The 20,850-nt window shown below is 41.0% G+C and overlaps 1 protein-coding gene across 4 annotated transcripts in view; it reads right to left on the reverse strand.

Moving 5' to 3' along the window:
- The window catches only part of Tbl1xr1 (TBL1X/Y related 1), a 140,178-nt gene that overhangs the window by 10,178 nt on the left and 109,150 nt on the right, over nt 1-20,850 (reverse strand). For all 4 annotated transcript variants that reach the window (XM_085836005.1, XM_021157626.3, XM_029475478.2 and 1 more), the window contains 11 exons: nt 14,850-14,995; nt 13,380-13,602; nt 12,337-12,469; nt 11,864-12,005; nt 11,314-11,377; nt 11,130-11,227; nt 10,236-10,296; nt 2,126-2,247; nt 1,903-1,977; nt 1,207-1,334; nt 503-668 (listed from right to left, as the gene is read on the reverse strand). In XM_085836005.1, coding sequence (XP_085692131.1) covers nt 503-668; nt 1,207-1,334; nt 1,903-1,977; nt 2,126-2,247; nt 10,236-10,296; nt 11,130-11,227; nt 11,314-11,377; nt 11,864-12,005; nt 12,337-12,469; nt 13,380-13,545 — 1,155 coding nt within the window. In that variant the 5' untranslated portion in view covers nt 13,546-13,602; nt 14,850-14,995. The remainder of the gene's footprint in view (nt 1-502; nt 669-1,206; nt 1,335-1,902; nt 1,978-2,125; nt 2,248-10,235; nt 10,297-11,129; nt 11,228-11,313; nt 11,378-11,863; nt 12,006-12,336; nt 12,470-13,379; nt 13,603-14,849; nt 14,996-20,850) is intronic.

Below are 20,850 nucleotides of genomic sequence, written 5' to 3' on the forward strand. Positions count from 1 at the left end.
CAAGTAACTCATCAAATAAACTAAAGTGGGAATCTACTACAGAACAGGAAATGGCTGCCTGTAATTAGTATGTACTACACCAACACAGACCTGGGGAACATAGGGCAGTTCACAGGGCACAAAAGCTATATATAAAAGTGAGAGCAAAAGCAACAAACTGGCCTATTTGGGGGCAGCTTCTTGCCATCCCTGAAAAGGCAGCCAACCAAGTGTTAAGTCACTAAAGAGATCTTGTCCTTTAACCTCAAGAAAGGTTAAGTTCACTGTAAGCTTCATTTCAAATATACTATGCTGCTCAAGTAAAAAAGACATCTATTTCTAAATTGACTTTGCACATAAAATGTAACTTTCAGTCAGTGTGGATTCAGCTATAAAATGCCCCAAAGTACTCTTAGATTCTTAAAACTAAGCATTACATTGATATCACATAAAGAAAAACAAAAATATAAGCAAATAGGTAAATGCTTCGTTAGTAAGTGCAGCTTAAATTAATGGGACATACCTGTGTGTTCCAGATGTGCACACATTTGTCAAAAGAACCACTTGCCAGATACCTGCCATCAGGACTAAAAGCCACACTGTACACGGGCTCTTGATGTTTTGTCAAAGTATGGATGCAAATCCCTCTGTCTACGTCCCATAACCTAACTGTAGAATCAAAGGATGCACTAAAAAATGGAAAAGGAAAATAATTTTATAAGCAATCAAATACTCTCTTGGCCTTGCCCCTAGCCTCCCACATTCTGCCCATCCTAACAGGCTAGCAAATTAAACGGCTAAAATTCAAATAGTGTGGAAACTGGGAGGGAAACATGAAAAGGACTGAAGGCCCTGGCCCCTGCCCAGTAATGTTACTCCCAACAATCCTGGTTGGTCCTTGGTTCTGAATCTCAAAAAAAAAAAAAAAATAAATAAATAAAAGAAAGGTTGCTGATGGACTTTTATTATCCTATGCCCAAATGATCTGCTGTTAACTGAAATAGAGTCTCACTATAGAGCCCATGTTGATTTCAGGCACACTGACTTAAGTGCAGGATTTTAAGTGTGTGTCAATATGCAAAACCTAACTATTGGGTTTTATTCATATTGGATTTTATATCAATAGATACAAAAAAGCATTAAGTCCTGAAATTCTAATATTAAAAACCCATGTTTAAAGTTTCCCACTGAAATATATCCCCCTCAAGAGTGAAACAGACACATCACCTTGCTAGCATAAGGTTGGCATTTGGATTATTTGTCCCTGGTCCTGTTGGACTCCACTTAATAGTATAAATTTCTTTATTATGTGCTTGCAAATCATGGACACAGTTGTCTTGCTTCATACTCCAGATCTAAATCAAAAGAAAAAATGTGGTAGTTTTCTGTACAACAGATACTTTTAAAAGCCTAAAGTAAACAAACAAAAAATACCACACAGCCAAACATCAAGAGAATAACAACAAAGAAATGTAAGAGTAAATAATAATAATAATAATAATAAATAAATGGGGAGAAAAAAAGAAATGTAAGAGTAGTTGAATGAATGAATATTTGATCCAAATATTCCTGATTGCAAAACTTGAAGGCTGAGTGGACTAAGTCATCTCAATATTTACAACGTCCTTGAACTAGGTAGGTAGGTAGGGTTCCAGTAACTCGGCAAGGGGAATGCAGGAGGGGGGTTGGCGGCGAGTGGGGGGAGGGATGTGTGAAGCCCCTTGTTCAGTTCCCAACACACAAATACAAACACCAAAGACAACTGGAAGTCACACTCTTTAAATGCAGTAACAGCTAAGTAACAGTGCCTTGTAGCTCAGGTGTTTACAAGTCCTAGGAAATGAAGCTGACCCATCCATTTCTAAAACTCTGCTTTTGTTTTCAAGCTTTGGGCACTGGCGAGCTTACCACTATGTGAATTACCTTCAATGTCATGTCATCTGAACAGGAGGCTAGCAGATTGCCAGTTGGGTCCCATTTGATAGCATTTACTTCATTCTAAAAACAACAGTAAATATTTATATTTTCATTTTATACAACGGGCTGCTACTTGATATTTAATATACAGACTTAAAAACTATTTGGAAATATTACTTGATATTATTCACTCAAAATATCCATTTATAGAAGGGGAAAGACTTCTTACCGTGTGGCCCTGGAATGTTTTGATAGGTCTGTCTTGTCCTAATTTGCAGACGTGAATGCACATATCTGTACTACAAGATGCAAAGGTGTTGTTGCTCTGCCAGTCAACATCCAATGCTGGGGCTAGAAAGGAACACAGGTGGGGTTTTGCATTGAGCACACATGTGTTACCCAGGAGCTTTAGCTCTGAAGCATATTTTAAGCAGTACTTAAAAGATTTTACTTTTCTTTCTTTCATTCATTCATTCATTCATTCATTCATTCATGCACTGGAGTTTTGCTTGCATGTATGTCAGATGCCTTGGAATTGGAATTACTGAGAAATTGTGAACTGCCACATGGGTGCTAGGAATTAGACCTGGACCCTCTGGAAAAACAGCTGGCTCTCTTCTCTTATCCACTGAGTCATCTCTCTAGCTCCTACTTCAACTTTGAGAGAGAGAGAGAGAGAGAGAGAGAGAGAGAGAGAGAGAGAGAGAGAGAGAGACACTCATGCTATGAACTGGAACCTTGGTTTCTCTTTTGTATAACCAAAAAAAAAAAAAAAAAAAAATTCAAACCTGGTGATTAACTCTTTATTTCTATTTTATTTGCCTGTGCATGTGTAATGGACAGAAAACTCTGGTTCTACCACTGAGTTACTGAACCTACTAGCAAGGTGAGCCTTCATTTAGAGGCTGGGGTTAACACCCCACCTCTGAACTTCACTTAGTACTTGAGGATGCTGTCAAGACCAATCAAGAAGCTGTATGCTGACAGGATGCTACAAACTACAAGTCAGATAAATAGATCAAAGACATCCCCATTGTCAACAACAATGAATATTATTGACAAAAACACTTTCTTTTTAAAAATTCTTGTAAGTTCCTCTGTAAGAAAAATTAAATGACTCTTAGAAAAAGTTTAAAATCTCAAATGTCCAAAATTGGCTAGTACGCTGCCTGATTTTACCTCAGAGGATTAGATATTTCTTTCCCTTACAATCAGCTGCAGCACTGGTTCTGTGCTATTAGCCTCATAGATTAAATCAAGGGTAGCAAGTGCCTGGGTTGAGTGTGAGTGAACACATACATGGAGAACACTGTCTTCACACTCCAGTCAGCTGTGGTGAAGGAGCTTCACTGGGGAAAACTAGGACATTTAGACTCAGTCTAAGTACAACACATTAGCATGGTCTACAGCACTAGAGAAAGCTACTTTCTGAACCCTGGTAAGGCTGTCAACCCCACTTAGAGACAGGGAGAAACAGGACAGTGAAGGATGCTTTCTTTCCCCAGTTGCTTTTCTGGGATGTTTCCTAAACCTATCACTAGGTATATACTACTAGGTATATAACTTCCAGAACGATGCGACCTGCATTAGCCAGCAGCTGTGCCCACTCTGGTCGGCAGCATGTGCCTGTTGGGAAATATTTGGTGCCTCCATTGTGAAGCTAGCTGTTCTGTTCACTTTATATGCCCTCAGGTTCACCCCAACCATGAGGCTAACTCTCACAACCTCCCCTTTCCAGATTCTTGGGCTTCTTAGTCCTGAGCTTGCTTCACAGAGAGGGAAACAGAAGCCCAAAATGAGTGGGAGGGGACACACTGTTCCTGCCCCTAGAGCAACCTGGGTTTCTCAATGGTCCCTGCTGTTGCTAGGCAACCTCTTCCCAGTGGTTCAGGTTCCAACTGGACTGGAAGCATCTTCCATCTCTCTGGTCTTTCCTTCAGTTGTTCTTCTCTGGGTGAGCTCACTGCCTCTAATGTTTCCTCTTCCCAACACTGCTACAATGATTTCTTTCTGCTTTAGTCCCTTTCTTGAATTCCCAAGTATAGACTGTCTTCCTGCCAAAATCCTGATTCAGTAAACACTGCAAAATTAACATAAAATATCACTAATATTAAGAAGTAGAAAATAAGGGAGGATGAGGAGGAGGCTGGAAATTTTGATTCTTTTAGAAAATAGAAAATTATACCAAAAAAAAAAAAAAAAAAAAAGAATATGAAGAAGGTCAAACATCTGACATGACCTCTAAAAGCCTGAGTAGTCTCCAAACTTGAGAGGAGGCTGACAAATCACAAGACACACTAAAACAGACATATCATGGATTCAGGGAAAAAAAGGAAATTGTATCCTGTAGACAGGCAGGACTCCCTCCACTGGGAGTCCCTACCCACAAAACCTTTGACTCAAAATCTGTCCTGCCCTACAAGAAGTGCAGAGATATAGATAGATCAGAGAAGCAGGGAATGACTAATCAATGACTGACCCAAATTGAGACCCATCTCATGGGCAAGAACCTGACACTACTGATACTCTGTTATGCTTGCAGACAGGAGCCTAGCATAATTGTCCTCTGAAAGGCTCCAGCCAGCAGATGACTGAAACAGATGCAGAGAGTCACAGCCAAACATTGGGTAGAGCTCTGGGAGTCTTGTAGAAGAGTTCAGCAAAGGATTGAGGTACCTGGAGGGGATAGATACTCCATAGCAAACCCAAAAGAGTCAAATAACCAGGACCCATAGTAGTTCTCAGAATCTGAAGCACCAAACATAGAACATACATGGGCTGGACCTAGGCACCTAACACACATGTAGCAGATATGCAGCGTGGTGTTCGTGTGGGTTCCCCAACAACTGGAACCGGGGAACCCTAACTGCTGCCTGCCTGTGGATCCTGCTCCCCTAAGCGAGCTGCCTTGTCTGGCCTCAGTGGGAGAGGATATACCTACTCCCGCAGTGACCTGATGTGGCTGGGTGGCTTGGTGCTCAATGGGGGTTGTTACGTAGAGGGAGCGGTGCCCCCTTCTCAGAGAAGAGGAAGAGAAAACCTCTCTCTAAAGCAGAGAGGGGCTGTGTGTGTGTCTGTGGGGCAGTGATTGGGATGTAAAGTGAACAAATAAATTAATGGAAAGAAAATAATAATAATAAAAAAATCAGTAGGACATGGGAAGGATCTTTGCATGACATGTTTCTTAAGGTTTTACTGTGAACAGACACCATGACCAAGGCAACTCTTACAAGGACAACATTTAATTGAGACTGGCTTATAGGATCAGAGATTCAGTCCATTTTCATCAAGATGGCTACATTACAGCATCCAGGATTACATGGTGCAGGAGGAACTGAGTGTTCTACATCTTCATCCAAAGGCTGCTAGAATACTGACTTCCCAGCAGCTAGGATGAGAGTCTTAAGCTCACACCCACAGTGACTACTCCAACAGGGCCACACCTTCAAAGAGTGCCACTACTGGGCCAAGCATATACAAACCATCAAAACATGGAAACCAATTAACATGCTATTAATTGTGAAGATTGTACGCGAGAGACGAAATTCTAAACGTAAACTTAAGATGTTTCTGGATTTTTCAATCTTCTAGGCAAACTAGCCTGATGAAAAAAAGAATGAAATGAATTGTGAAATATTCAAAATAAAGAAGAACTTCAGCTAGGAATGCTAGACTGAATATTACCATAAAAGAGCCTGCCATGTTCCTGCCCCCGGCAACTCAGGAAACACTAGGGAACAGTCCTAAGCCAGGCCCGGCAGTGTACGTCCTTCAGGACTACAAACCTAACCCAAAATGTGCCCAACACATGGAAGGCCTGTTTATTAGTATGGTCACATTTTATACACGTAGGGGAAGCTACAAAAAGTAATCTCCCAGTGTGGTACATTTTAAAACTTGTAGAGCTAAAATGAAAAGTTCTCTCTTCTGATTTTTTTAAGAAGTTCATTTAGATTCTATAATTTTGAAAAGAATAATTTATTATTAGTATTTTCTTTTTTTTTATTTCTTTTTTTTAATTTTTAATATTTTTATTACATATTTTCCTCAATTACATTTCCAATGCTATCCCAAAAGTCCCCCATAGCGCCCCCCACTTCCCTACCCACCCATTCCCATTCTTTTGGCCCTGGCATTCCCCTATATTGGGGCATATAAAGTTTGCAAGTCCAATGGGCCTCTCTTTCCATTGATGGCCGACTAGGCCATCTTTCCATACATATGCAGCTAGAGACAAGAGCTCCGGGGTTCTGGTTAGTACATCATGTTGTTCCAACAATAGGGTTGCAGATCCCTTTAGCTCCTTGGGTACTTTCTCTAGCTTCTCCATTGGGAGCCCTGTGATACATCCAATAGCTGACTGTGAACATCCACTCCTGTGTTTGCTAGGCCCCAGCATCGTCTCACAAGAGACAGCTATATTTGGGTCCTTTCAGCAAAATCTTGCTAGTGTATGCAATGGTGTCAGCGTTTAGAAGCTGATTATGGGATGGATCCCTGGATACGGCAGTCTCTAAATGGTCCATCCTTTCATCACAGCTACGAACTTTGTCTCTGTAACTCCTTCCCTGGGTGTTTTGTTCCCAATTCTAAGAAGGGGCACAGTGTCCACACTTTGGTCTTCATTCTTCTTGAGTTTCATGCGTTTATCAAATTGTATCTTATATCTTGGGTATCCTAAGTTTTGGGCTAATATCCACTTATCAGTGAATACATATTGTGTGAGTTCTTTTGTGATTGTGTTACTTCACTCAAGATGATGCCCTCCAGGGCATATTTCTTAATTTTCTCTTTGACAATTAACTGGCATTTTTAATGACTTTACTGAGATGTAATTCACCCATTTTAAGTGTTTCCGTCAACGGTATTCAGAGAATTTCATTAGTTTTAAATTTTGGGACCAAATACACTATGGTGGTTGAATAAGAATGCCCCCCACCATAGGCTCAAATATTTGAATACAGAATCAACCAGGAAGTTGAACTCTTTGAAAGGATTAGACCATGTAGCACTGTTGGAGAAAGTGTGTCGCTGGGCTTGGGCTCTGAGGTGTCAAAAGCCCCTGTTAGTTCCTGTTAGTTCCTGTTTTTCTCTAGGCCCATGGATCAGGGAGGGTGTGACTCTAAGCTACTTCTCTAGCACCACACTTGCCTACAACCATGCTTCATATCACAGTAACTGGCTAAACCTCTGAAACTGTAAGCAAGACCCCAATTAAATGCTTTATTTTTTTAAAAGTTGCCTAGGTCATGGTGTCTCTTTGTAGCAATAACTAAGACACACATACCAAAACTTTAGTTTAAATATACAAATCTGTAGTATTACTGATATTCAGTTTGTTAGTCAGATAAGGCTAGAGACTGTGATTGGGCAATGGAAGAGAAAGAGGAGAAAGTTTTAGAGAGGGAACAGAGAGACAGAGAGAGATGGAGATGAGGAGACAAGATGGAACCTATAGGAGAAGATGATCCAGATCCACGTGGCCTAAAGAGCCACAGTATCATACAACAATAAAGTGATTAATATAGGGTACCTGCCCCATACAGGTGTGGAACCTGTATTTATACCAACAGAGTTCTGAGGTTTTTGTGTGGGCATTTTGGGGTCTTAAGATTTACTGTTATAAATCTGGCTGACAATTTATAAGCCTCTGTAGTTTTCATTATAAGGGGCTGGTTAGAGCCAGCTCCAAACCAGTTTGTGGTATGTGCTGACAATCTGTCTTAAAAACAAGTAACAAGGAACAATTAAGGTACAGATTAATTATGGAATTCATCAACATTAAGAACATCCAACACGGAGCATGTGCCTATAAGCTAGGAACACCCTGACATCAGGAAAGTCTGCACACCCTGTGATGAAAACAAAACATAACAAAAGCAAAGATAAACCACACACAGATGAAGAGAAATTGTCGCTGTGTAACTAATGAGTGACTTGTGTGAAGAAAACATATATAACAAAAGGAGAAGAAGGGAGACAGCTCAGTAGATAAATCCCCTGCTATGCAGGAAACATGAAGATGAGTTTGGATGCCCAGAACCAAAACACAGAAGTCAGACATGGTAGTGTGTGCTTGCACCTCAGCACTGAGGAGGCTAAGACAAGAAGGTTCTTGGAGCTTGTCACCCAGTCAGTGCAGTCAAAATAATAATGAGACCCTGCTTCAAAAACTAATGTGCACAGTAATAGATGAAGACTTCTGACCACCTGATATCAACCTTTTGGCCTCCATATACACCTGCACCCCCTCCCCTTTCCCTACATTCTACTTCCTTAGGAAAATAGTCAAATTAGAACCACAGTAAGATACAATCACAAAATAATCAAATTGGCTACAATTAAAAATAGGGTTATACACTTAGGTCTGGAAAGTATACAGAGACACACCTGATGGTCTATAGCTGGTGAAACTAAATTGCTTTAGAAAACAATTTCAGTTTCTGAGCAATGCAGTTATTTTACTACTTGTTATTCTAAGAAATAAAATTGCATGCTCATTTAAAGACGTTTGAAAGTTTATAGTTGTTTTATCTGTAATAAGACCAAACAGAAGACACTAATTTACTTCAATAGCGGGCAAACACACTAGATAGGCCATCCAAAGAGACCTTGCCAGCAAAAGAAAGTACTGAATAAGTGTCTGTTACAACATAGTAGAATAATTATGTGGAATGAGAGGCCAGAGTCCTCCAAATAAAGTATACCTGTGATTCTGTATGGACATCATAAACTAATCTTGGCTGACTACTGTGATTGCCTGGAGAATGAGACCATAGAGGGTCAGGAGAGAAGCCTGATGGTAATAGGTGTACCTTTATCTTCAGTGTGATGGTTTCAATGTGTATACATGTATAATCATTTCAAGATAAATACAATCAGTCCATATCTCAACTACTCCTCAGCAGAGCTTTGTTAAAGTACAACTTATTTTAAAACATTTCAGTTCCTTCCCACTCTTCCTCTTTCTCCCCTAACTAACTCCTTTCTAGCAAGTTCTTGTTTCCTTGTCTTTTGGTTCCCATCTGAAAGAGTGCCCTATCCCTTAGCCCAGCTCCCATAACACACACCTGCATACATGGGACAAGGTCAAACAGACAAACAGGCTTAGTCTATTCCTCAGTAAGCTCTGGTTCAGAGTCTGAGAGAACACACTGAGAAATACCTCCAACGGTTGTCATTCTTTCCACTGTGGCTAAGCATCCCCCCCACCCCCAACTCCTTTAACTTTATATCACTTCGAAGAAGTAGGAAGAAACGTGGTGCTAGCCAGAGACGGAGGAAAACTTTAGCTGGGGAAGGACTAGAAGTCAGGCTGAAAAAGCAGAAGAGGTAAACAGCACTTTAGTGTGGAAACTCTAAACACTCTTAACACTGTCTGCAAACCACTTTACTCAGATTCTTCTCCTAGTTGGCTTGGTTGCTCTCACTTCTAGTTCTTCGTACATAGCTGTTCATTCCTAAAACATGAAGATGATAACCACAGCCTCCTGATCAGCTACAGTGTAAATGCTCAGAGCACAAGTCTCAAAGCAGCAAGTATTTTATCTGGCACTGCTAAAACTACTACCCTGACAGTCTTTCCTTCCATCAAGAATTTCACTGAGAAGCCAGACACAATGATGCACACCTACACTCCCCGTACTCTGGAGGCTGAGGAAGAGGAAGGAGCAGTGATGTGGGTATGAAGGTAGCCTAGTATACATAGCAAGAGGTTACTCCTTGCCTTCTCAGATACTGTGGTTCCAGGCTGAAGGCAATGAAGGCACTGAGCTGCATGCCCAGAGTACTTCGTGTACATCACACAGGAAGAAACCCAAGACTGACACGGAGAATACCCATCCTTTATTTCACAGACAAGAGAGGTCAGACCTAGACAAACCAATCTAAAATGCACAAGATGGCAGCAACATGTGAGCAGTTTAATTTATTCCAAGGCACTTTTTCTTGTCCTTGCAATAAATAAATAGCTATCAAAAGCCCTCATTTACATATAGTGAAAATGTAGCTATAAAGGTTAAGAGACTGAGAGCTTATCAAGTGGAGAAAGTACATTTATAGCCAGACCTTTCACCTCTACAGCGCTACCCTCACTACATCTTCCAACTTTACATTGCACTCTAATTACACGACCTGGTTGCTTTCTTATGGTACGTATCTTAAAAAAACAAAAACAAAAACAAACAAACAAACAAACAAAAAAGAAACCCTGCTGATCCTCTGAGAAGAAGCCCTTCGAAAGCTATGGAAGGCCTCCCAAGAAAACCAGCACCAAGAGCACTGCCTGATCCTTGAGGCCCCGTGTGAATTCTGAAGAGCTCGCTCATCAGCTGATTTACCTGAATGGAAAGGAAACTGCTGCTTGGCTTCACCAGTATGAGCATCCCAAATGATGGTGGTCTGAGATTAAAAGGAGAAGAAAAGTTAAAGAGTGTCTGAACAGCAGAATGGACACCTGACTGTATCAAGGCAGAGGATGCTGTGTAATGAACTCCACAGGCAATGTTTTTATTCCTCCCAGCACAGGCCACCTCCACTCAGCTCAGGGGGAAGGGTCATGATGCAGCTTCACTTTTCTGTGGTGGTTTCTCGCCAACTTATTTCCAATAACAACTCTTGTTTGTCAACAAAGAGTCTGCATTGAATTAGACTGTTTAATGGCTATCACTGCAATGGTGCAAGATTTTCCAGCTCAGGGGTTATAAGGAGGAAAGTGCTTGTAATAGGAAAATCACCACTAAAAGGTTTCTTTTTCTTGGACCTCCTCTAACCCCGTTTACATTTTGATACCACTTAAAGCAGGTCATGAAACTGCTTATGAAAGTGACAAGTGCTGGCTTTTCCCGAATCCTTCATCTCCCTTTGAAAACTGTTCACTGAAAATATGAGTCTAAGCCAGTTTATGTCTGCTTCCCCAGCGCTACCCAACTGATTAACAGCCTGGGTGTTGCTGATGGAAATAGCCAGAGTTGCCACTGAGAAAGCCTGAGAAGCACCAAGAGCTTAATTCTGATGCTTCACGAGGTTCAAATCCCAGAAAAAATGAGGAATGGTCATATCAACAAAAGATACAATGAGGAGATTCAGGAAAACAAGTAGACAATAGAAGACATTTCTAGTACTGTCACAAATTCATGCTTGAACGAACTCAAGTCTGCTTCAGTGATTAGCAGGAAAGAAAAATATTACTTTCAAATATATTCTTGATAGAGCTTGGCTGAATGTTCATTTACCTTATCTACGCCAGCACTTAGGATGAAATTTCCTTTCTTATTCCATTTTAATGCAAATATAGGACCTTTATGCTGCCCCAAGGTGCTGGCAAGATTACCTAAATTAAAAACAAACAAACAAATACATTAAAACTACTTCAAACTTTTTAATTTAGAACATCAATAAATTTAGAAAATTTCGTACCATCTTTAGTCCATATTCTGGCAAATCCATCATATGACCCAGTTGCTAGAAGTGTACCTTCACTCTGGCAGAGAAACACATTTTGTTTATTACACAACTCAAAAGGCCATTTAATTACTACACACATGTTGCCTCTTTAAGTCCCAGGCACAAAAGACCCTGATCTATGTGTAAGTGCCAACAAAGGCTGGCAAACCCCCATCCCCTGATGAAGCCAGTGTTCTCGTTTAGGCCAATCCCAGTGTGTGCACCGGCAGGAAGTGCTGTGGAGCAGGACTGCAGTCCCTATGCAGAACATTTTCACAGGTGACCATGAGTGAGGATGGGGTAAGTGTAGACCAGGAAGGACAACATAAAAATGATACCATGAGAATGCTTTTTATAAGAAGTAAAAAGCAAAGCCTACAATTTACTCCTAAATTCTGATTAGGATTTTAGGAATATGGGGCCAGGTTGAAGCTAAAATTGGGCTCTAATTTCAAGATTATATAATGCCAAGTCCTCAAATGTCTTCATTCACAGACCACTTATGCAAGAACAGAACACTCACATTCCAATCTAGAGACGTGACATCTTTGTTACTGGGCACGTCCTGCCCTCCTTCCCGTATGCAGTGTCTAAGCACAAGCTGCGTAGGGCCACTCGTGCTGTTCTCACTGAGGTTCCATATTCTTGCCGTGGAGTCTCCAGACCTTCAGAGTCAAAAAATCAGCTTAAGTCTTCATATAAGCAAGCATTCCAGAATCCAAGCCATACATTTAACACCTGAATAAGAAGTAGACTACCAGATATAAACATTTCTAATATTTCTCTTTTAGAGCTCCTACCAAGTAATAATACTAACCTACTAAGGTAAAATGACCTATGTAGCAGTCCTTTTGTTGAGGTATTCTTAGATGCCACTGTCATGCTGCCCATGACATAATCCCAGGACACAGTGCATCAACAAGGCAAGGTTACAGAGTAAATCCTGTCTAAAACAACAAAATACTCAACAGCTAGAAAGCTCTTTGAAAAACCTACCCTGATGCCAGGAGATCACTAACAGGGTTCCAGGCACAGATGAAAACTTCAGATTCATGGCCCCGAAGCACAACCGCTTTATTGGAAGGGATTTCCACATCCCCATCTACTTCCATCATGTCAGTGTGATTATCTGCAGCATGAGAAGTAGCAGTTCTGTCAGAAGGTAAGCACATTTCTAGCAAGTATGGCTGAACTAGTTTTAAAAGTGTGAGTATTTATGCCCAGAGAATGTGTATGTGGAAGTGGTAAAAAAGAAAGGGGGAAAAAGGGCTATACCTCAGCATGGCTGAATTAAACAGCCTGTAACAATACTATTCTGAGTTCTGCCAGTAGGGGTTGCTGATATCATTTCTATAGCATGAGTCATCTTTATTGCTCAGCGTCAGAGCCTTGCTGGATTTTTGTAACAGAGACTACTAGAAATTTTACTTAGAAATCAACTGCAGATGCAATGTTCACTTAAGAGTAGAAAGGGGTTTCAGAAACATTTAGGAACAAACATACAGTGCATTTAGCTTTTTAGAATCTTAGGTAGAAAATATGAACTGTGTGATGCACTGTACTGCCTGGTTTTCTGTGTCAACTTGACACAGCTGGAATTATCACACAGAAAGGAGCTTCAGTTGAGGAAATGCCTCCATGAGATCCAACTGTAAGGTATTTTCTCAATTGGTGATCAAGGGGGGAAGGCCCCTTGTGGGTGGGACCATCTCTGGGCTGGTAGTCTTGGGTTCTATAAGAGAGCAAGCTGATCACACCAGTAAATAACATCCCTCCATGGCCTCAGCATCAGCTCCTGCTTCCTGACCTGCTTCAGTTCCAGTCCTGAGTTCCTTTGGTGATGAACAGCAACATAAGCTGAATAAACTCTTTCCTCCCCAACTTGCTTCTTGGTCATGGTGTTTGTGCAGGAATAGAAATCCTGACTAAGCCACGCATGTTGGGGGTAGAGTCAAACACTGGCTATCAGTACAGCTCTAAGGATGGGGCAATGGAGAACAGCAGTGTGTGCTGAGCATCTCCAAGCATTCTCTGCTCACTTGCGATGGTGTGTGCTCCATTCTCCTCCCCATTTGCTGTATTCTCTCCATTTTTTGCAGATCCTTGCTGGTTAGTGGCGGCAGCAGCGGCGGCGGCGGCAGCTGCATGCTGCTGTGCAAGCTTGTCTCTGTAGGCTTGTTGTCTTGTTTGGACTACATCGGGCATAACAGCATCTATCAGGGACAGAGACTCGATGGGTCGACCATCAAATAAGGTGCCATCCTGGGATTGGAAAACCAGGAAAGAAAAATGAGATATAGTCATGAGGTTAACAAACATTCCATTAACAAAATGAACAACTTCATTCTAAGGAAACCGTGAACCTGAGCAAGAAGGAGGGAGGAGGCAAGAATGACAAAGATGTAAACAGCCACCAACTGTCACTGAGGTCCTGCTCAACTCTGCACAAAGACAAACCAATACAAGAGGCCCTTCACAAAAGCTTAAAGATAATAAAATGATAATGTATAACATCCAGGTAAGAAAAGCTGTTAGTAAAAAACATTGACCAATATGAATATGTCACACCACAGGATCCAGGCCTTGGGATAAAGGAATGCACCTGTACTGACCAGGAGCAGATCTTGACCTTACTGGTTTTCTCTAAACATTACAGGATGATCATATCACAGAAGTGATCTAGATGTGTGTGATATACAAACTTGACAGTAGGAGTAAATGAAGGGACCCACAGATAATGCTAACTGTGGCAATGTAGTAACCCACCACTGAGGATACCCAACAGGGGACTGGACTACTTTAAACACCTAATATCTTTTCATTTACTTTTACAAAAAGGGGGGGGGGCATGTGTTTACCTCTACATATTCTGGCCATACACTAAACATTGTAGCTACAACAAAGCTCTACTCAGAAAGAACATGCAGTGTGTGCTTATTAATGCTTTAAAGGCTGTAAGATCCTTGTTACAGCGCCTCATGTTCCCAGCAGCTACCCAGTGACAGTCCAGAACTAAATGAGTTCGTTCGGCTGTGCTACAAAGCTAATTTATAGAATCAGGGAGCAGGTAAGATAGCCTCAGGCACAAGTAGCACGCCAACACCAGAAATAAACACACTACTTACACATGAACCTTGGACACGCAGCTCTGAGAATCAATGTTGGCATCAATTATAAATAAATTGGCTTCCAACATCAGGGTACATGAAACTAACAGTGGTTTTTTATGTCCTTGCCATCAGTTTGTTCTTAGTACTCTCCAGCCAAACTACTTATGTGTTAAACATGATTTCCTTTGCTTACACACACACACACACACACACACACACACACACACACACACACACACAGATTTAGTCTACAGAAATTATCCGCTGGTATGAAGCCCGGTACATTTATGAAGAATAATTTTAATCTGTCTGAACCCATGAAGTCAAGGTCAGATACTCAATAAACAACCACATTTAAGAATCAGAATCAGTGTTTGAAATGGAACTCATCTGCCTTACCTCATTTATGCTAACTTCTGCCTCTACATACTGCAGGCCTTTCTGGATGATAGAGATGAGTGCAGCGGGTGGAACCAGGGCACCGTTTATGTTGGACTGACTTATATGGCTCTCTATACCAAAGGTAAACGCAGAATGAGAAAATCCTAAAAGCAAAAGAAACACCGTGAGAACTTATGATGCTAGTAACATCACATTAAATTACAAACAGAAAAAAACCTTGTTATCTTTTATATTACATATCATCACTTGACAATGTAAATGAACAACTAAGATATGATTTAAAATAAAAATATTAAAAGAGAAACTTGTCGGCCTTTTACTTTCCTTTGCTCACTGCTCACTGTACATCTGGCTTCTAATGGGTTACATATCTTCAGTTTTTCTAACTGTACAACAGTAATACAACTTTTCTCAAGAAAATGCATCAAATGCAAAACACTGAGAAGCTGTGAGCTACAACACATTTCACCTGCTTCATGAGACAAAATGAAATCAAGATTCATGTGACAGATCATAGTTCTGTGGCCTATTGAATGAAAAAAAAAAAAAAGACTTTAGGAAATAAATCCAAACTAGAAAACAACACAAACAAGACAAAATAACGCAGTCTGGGGCAGCAGATGTGAGTGGGCCAGCAATGCCTGCCTACCATGCATTTAGATTCTGGGAGCAACACTGCCATGCTGTGTGCAATGGTGCACACCCATACTGCCAACACGCAGAAGTGAACAGGTGGGAAGATCGGACTTCAAGATTATCTTTGACTACATAAGAGCAACCTGGGCTGTATGAAACTGTTTCCAAAGGAAATATAAATCAAATTGTAACTGAATTCATATATTATTTTTATATATATATTCAGTGACTAAAAAAATATTACTATTTTATTACTATTTAGTAATAACTCATCTAAACTTTTTGTTGTTGCTTCTCTAAGATAAAGTTTCTCTGTATAGCCCTGGCTATCCTGGATCTCGCTCTTCAGAACAAACTCACCTTAAACTCACAGAAATCTGTGCCTGCCTCTGCCTCCTGAGTGCTAGGATCAAAGTTGTGTGCCTCTATCACCCAGCTCTAAACAAAGAACTACAAGATGAAAGTACAGTTTTTAGGCCTCCTTTAACAATTAGTTCCAGCACTCAGGGGGCAAGCAGACTACCCACCATATTCCAGTGGAGGATTGGGCCACAAAATTAAGTAATTAAAAATTAAATAATTAAAGAAAAATACTTAAAAACATGAGGGTACATAGCCAATCTCTTGATATGAGCCTCATTCATACTGTTACAAAAATCTGGTCCAGAGAGCAAAGTGAAGTTCCAGTAATGGACAGGGTGGCCACTCTCCTTACTGAAATCCCCTAACAGTTTACCAAGTTTTAAAAGACTGCATGATTCCAGATACCACTTGACTGGGGTGGCTAATGTATGCATGGTTGGGTTCTCAAAGCGTCTACTTCTGCCTTAATGGCCCACAGTGGGAGAAGGGAGAAAGGCATTTCTCAGAGACCTTGCTTTTAACTTCATGATTTTACCCACAGACTAGCTTGTGATAAAGGATATTTAAGAGTTTTATGTTTAACTAGAGATCACAAAGATGGCTGAGGCAAATGTGGCATGAGATGGAAGACACCATCCTGAAACATTATCCTTCAGAAATTCCAAAGTCCTGAGTTTGGCAGGGCACAGAGCAGAGGCACAGAGCAGAAAGGCAAGACCAAGCACTGGAAACACTAGGGAAAATGGCGGGAGGTGAGGAGATCAAGTTGGAGACATGGAGACAGGAGATTCCTGTGTAAGGAACAATGCAGGCCCTCAGTAAGCTCTTCTCCCTGGAAACCCTTTGAACTAGAAGATGCCATTAGGGAAAGCACTGTGTGCTAGAGAACCTATGGACATGAGATTTTGAATACACTCTATTATGAATTAAGGCTGGGAAACAGAGGATACTGTAAAGACTCAAATCCATTCTGCATCCTGCTTCTCTTAAAAAGCCAAACTATGGGAGCAAGATTATACATCCGGCCAGAGAGCAGCAGTCCATCACTGCTCAGTCGGCCCTCAGGGACTGAGAAACAGGACAGGCCATCCCATGAAACAAAGGGACACCTTACTAACCTTACAACCAGGATGGGAAGGCAACTCTACTCATTTATAGTTAAAATAAATAGTTATGAATAAAATCTGATTTTCTCTACATTCTCCTCAAATGCAGCACTGGTCAGCACTATTAGATTCCAGGCCCTATCCAACATTCTTCCAGTTTAAGCTCAAAGATCTGCCCAAGAATTTAAGTGTTTGCAGTACCAGGTAGAATTCAATTTGAGCAGGAAAGCTGAGCATGCTTAAGGTTTGTTTTGCTAGATGTGGAGAAAGGCTAGTGGGCGCCTCAAGATACTGCAAATGTGCTGAGTGATCGCAAACAGCAAGGGGCAACCAGAAACAGGGGCTGGCTAGCTGGCCTCTCCATCCTGCTACCCCAAGAAAGGCCTATGTGTACACATCTGACCAGCCATTGAACTGGAATGCCATCTCTACAGTACTCACATACACAGGGTCACTCAGTTTTGGCCTATCACAACAACTCTTGTTTCCCTTATGGAAACTCTTTTCCTTGGAAATGTCCAACTCACCTCAAGGTCAGTAATACAAACTCCCACTTCCCCTCTGGCCACTCACGTTCAACCTCCATCAGGCTGAGTGCTCCTACAGCCAAAACTGTTAAAAGACTATCTCTGAACCTATCCTTGTCATCTAACAAAGTTTAGTCTTCCTCACCCTGTTTGAACTCTTCCCACTCGTACGTCCATCTGCCCTCCCTCCCTCCCTCCCTCCCTCCCTCCCTCCCTCCCTCCCTCCCTCCCTTCCGTCGCCTGACTACTATCTGAACGATGACAGCATTACTTAACAAACCCTACTAGCAATCACCTCAGCTCTCACAGTGAACTCCTGTGACATAGGTACAGCCATTTCTGCAGCTCAGCCCTACCTTTCTCCAAAGTTTCATCTCCACACAACTCCAGTGTTCCCAGTGCACACATTAAGTCTAAGGGATGGCCAATGGTATCTGGTATCCTCGCCAAGCTCCACTAGCCCATGCCTCTGAGCCCAACAGTCTTCTTACGTGTCATCTCACTATCCCAGGCTAATTAGCTTCTCCTGTAATCTTAGCAGTCACACATGCATGGTAAATACCAAGTAATCTACTCTGGCTGTTTGATGTGGCAGCCAAGGGAAGGGTTCAAATACAGTAATCCTTTAACTCTGAGAAACTTGTAAATCACCTATTTAATAATCTCTTCAGAATGCTACTCTATTAAAACACATTTTACAAAGTATAAAAATAGGTCAATCGGTCACTCCAGAAAAACCAGTCTTTGTTTAAAAAACAAACAAAAACCACTAAAACTTGAACTAGGTTTATGCTCCCCTTTAAGTTCCCACTTGCTGGGTGTGGTGGCTCACACCTTTAATCCAAGCACTCAGGAGGCAGAGACAGGCGAATTTCTGAGTTCGAGGCCAGCCTGGTCTACAGAGTGAGTTCCAGGACAGCCAGAGCTACACAGAGAAACCCTGTCTCGGGGGGAAAAAAAAGTTCCCACTTATTTGAAGAAAATGTTGTTAAATTTATACAAGAGCAAAGGGAATTTCTTAATTCTGCAAACTGTTGAAATCTGTCTCATTGAAGCCAGCATTCCTTCTTTTCACAGGTAAAAGTCAGTCTGATAGAATAGTGCCTCAATAATGCATGTAGGATACCTAAGAGCAGGAGGCAGAGGAGCCCATCAACAGACAAACAGTGGCAGGATAAGTACTTGTACATGTGTGAGTGTGTACATGTGCCTGAACTGTATAGGCAACCATGTAGTTCCTGATTTCCTACTGCTTGTTTAAGCAAGCAGTGCTTCCAAGGACAAGCTGGCCTTTAAGAAGATAATGAGTTCTCAGGAGCCTGGTAACTATACTTTGCAAACACAAAAGGCAAGAATTTAAAAAAAGAAATGGTTTTGACTATCATGGTTGTCATACAGGGCACTTGGACAAGCAAAGTTTCTCCTCCCTGGCCCCAAGGGAAAGCTTAAATGAACACAACAGCGCCCACATAGGAGCTCAATTCCACAGCGCTATGGACAGCACTCACACACCGGATACACACTAGATACATCCCCTAAACTTTACTTTTAAATAAAGGACTGAGGAGTAAGCTTGGTGCTAGACCACCTACACACAAGAGCCTGGCTTGTTTGATCCCTAGTGTTCTCCACACCCTGAAACAGGCAAAGGTAAATCTACTAAATAGTTTAGAGTTCATATGAATACTATACCCTCTGAATTACTTAACCAAGATGGCATTAAGCCATGGAGTTCTCTTTTGCATAGATTCTTACCTTGTGTGCATGGATGGCTTTTGCCATACATGAAGTTTTTCCTCCTCCTAGAAAAAGTTTACCTCAAAGTGTGTGTGTGTGTGTTGGGGGGGGGGGGGGTGTTAAGGATGATCATTATGACCATCATGCTGTTTTCCAAACATTACACAAATATATAAAGCCACTAGCAATGCACACATGCTTCTTTGTAGTTCTGCCATACGATGTCAAAAATAACAATCCAAAATACAAAGGCAAAGAGAAAAGAACAGTGAGACAAAACACCGAGCAAGTACTCTAGACTGGATCTTTTGTCTTTAACACTGCCACTTGAAATAAGAAGTAGAAACTTTCTATACTATACAAAATTATAATTCCACTTACAAAAATAAGAAAAACTGACTTGAAAGTCTAACAGTCCTAATTCTTGTTTTATTACATACTTTATTATAAAGAAGCACAAATGCCGATTTGCACATCTGTGCCTACTCATCTCATTAAAACACACACAGAAAAGGCCAACTGAAGCTAGACATGAATTACTGATTGCCAGTTTAACTTGAGGAGTAAGGTCGCCCTGGTACAGGGCATGAAGATTATCTACTTAATTACCTTTGTATGAGTCAACAGAAACTGTGTTGTCATTTGGTACTGACATTTTAGTAACACTACTGAGGTTAAGTGAAAACTGTCAAAGCAGAGAAATGAATGAAGTGTGACTGGTACAGAAGCTTAATGTTAAACATTTCCAAGTTGTTCTAAGTTAAAGACAGTAACATGGGTGGTTTTGATGTATGATCTTGTAACTAAAGCATGGGTCAAGTATTTCATGTCTGAAATGGCCACATGACTTCAGATCCTGAACCATCTGTGTATCCAAAAGGAGACTGCTTTCTTGGGGCTGATACCCATGTTAAAATAGATTCGTTTACAGTACATATCACCTGCTATCTGGAGGGATTCGTTGTAACATTGTATTGAGCTGTATTTTAACTGAGACAAGTCAACATGAGATTAGATGAGGAATTTTCTATTTGTATTAAATTAGTTATTAAATGATATTGAATTTTGAAGCAGTTTGGATATCAGATTCTTTGATTAGGAGTGTCCACTTTCTACATCATTTGGATAAGCTCTGTATCACAAAATTACGGTATGGTAGTGGGCCTACATCCAGGAGATGTGATAATTTTGAAGATGTGCTAATAAGCTAGACTATCTGCACCATGGTTCTAAAACCATTAGGGGGGGTGGTCTTCCTAAGACTTTCCAACATCATAATCTAATGATTTTAATGGCCTTAGTAGTTGTAGTAGTAAGTGCATTTTGATTTTTGAAATTTCTCCTTAGTCAATCAAAAAATGTATCTGTTTTATGGCATCATCAACAGAGATGTTTACCGAACAACTGGACATGTGCAGTGATACTCAAATCTGGGAAGACTTCTCCAACCAAACATACAAAAGAAGCAAAAGGTTTCTCTGCAGCCCTTGGTGGCCTTGATCTCAGAGATCCACCTGCCTTTGCCTCCCAAGTGCTACGATTAAAGGCATGCACCACCAGTGCTTGGCTGAAATTTTATCTTCTTGAACAAAGCAGCTAGAAGAATACACACCAGTAAGTTCACAAGAA

This window comes from Mus caroli, unplaced genomic scaffold (assembly GCF_978045245.1).
Source record: "Mus caroli unplaced genomic scaffold, Mus_caroli_1 scaffold_3, whole genome shotgun sequence".
Lineage (NCBI taxonomy): Eukaryota > Metazoa > Chordata > Mammalia > Rodentia > Muridae > Mus > Mus caroli.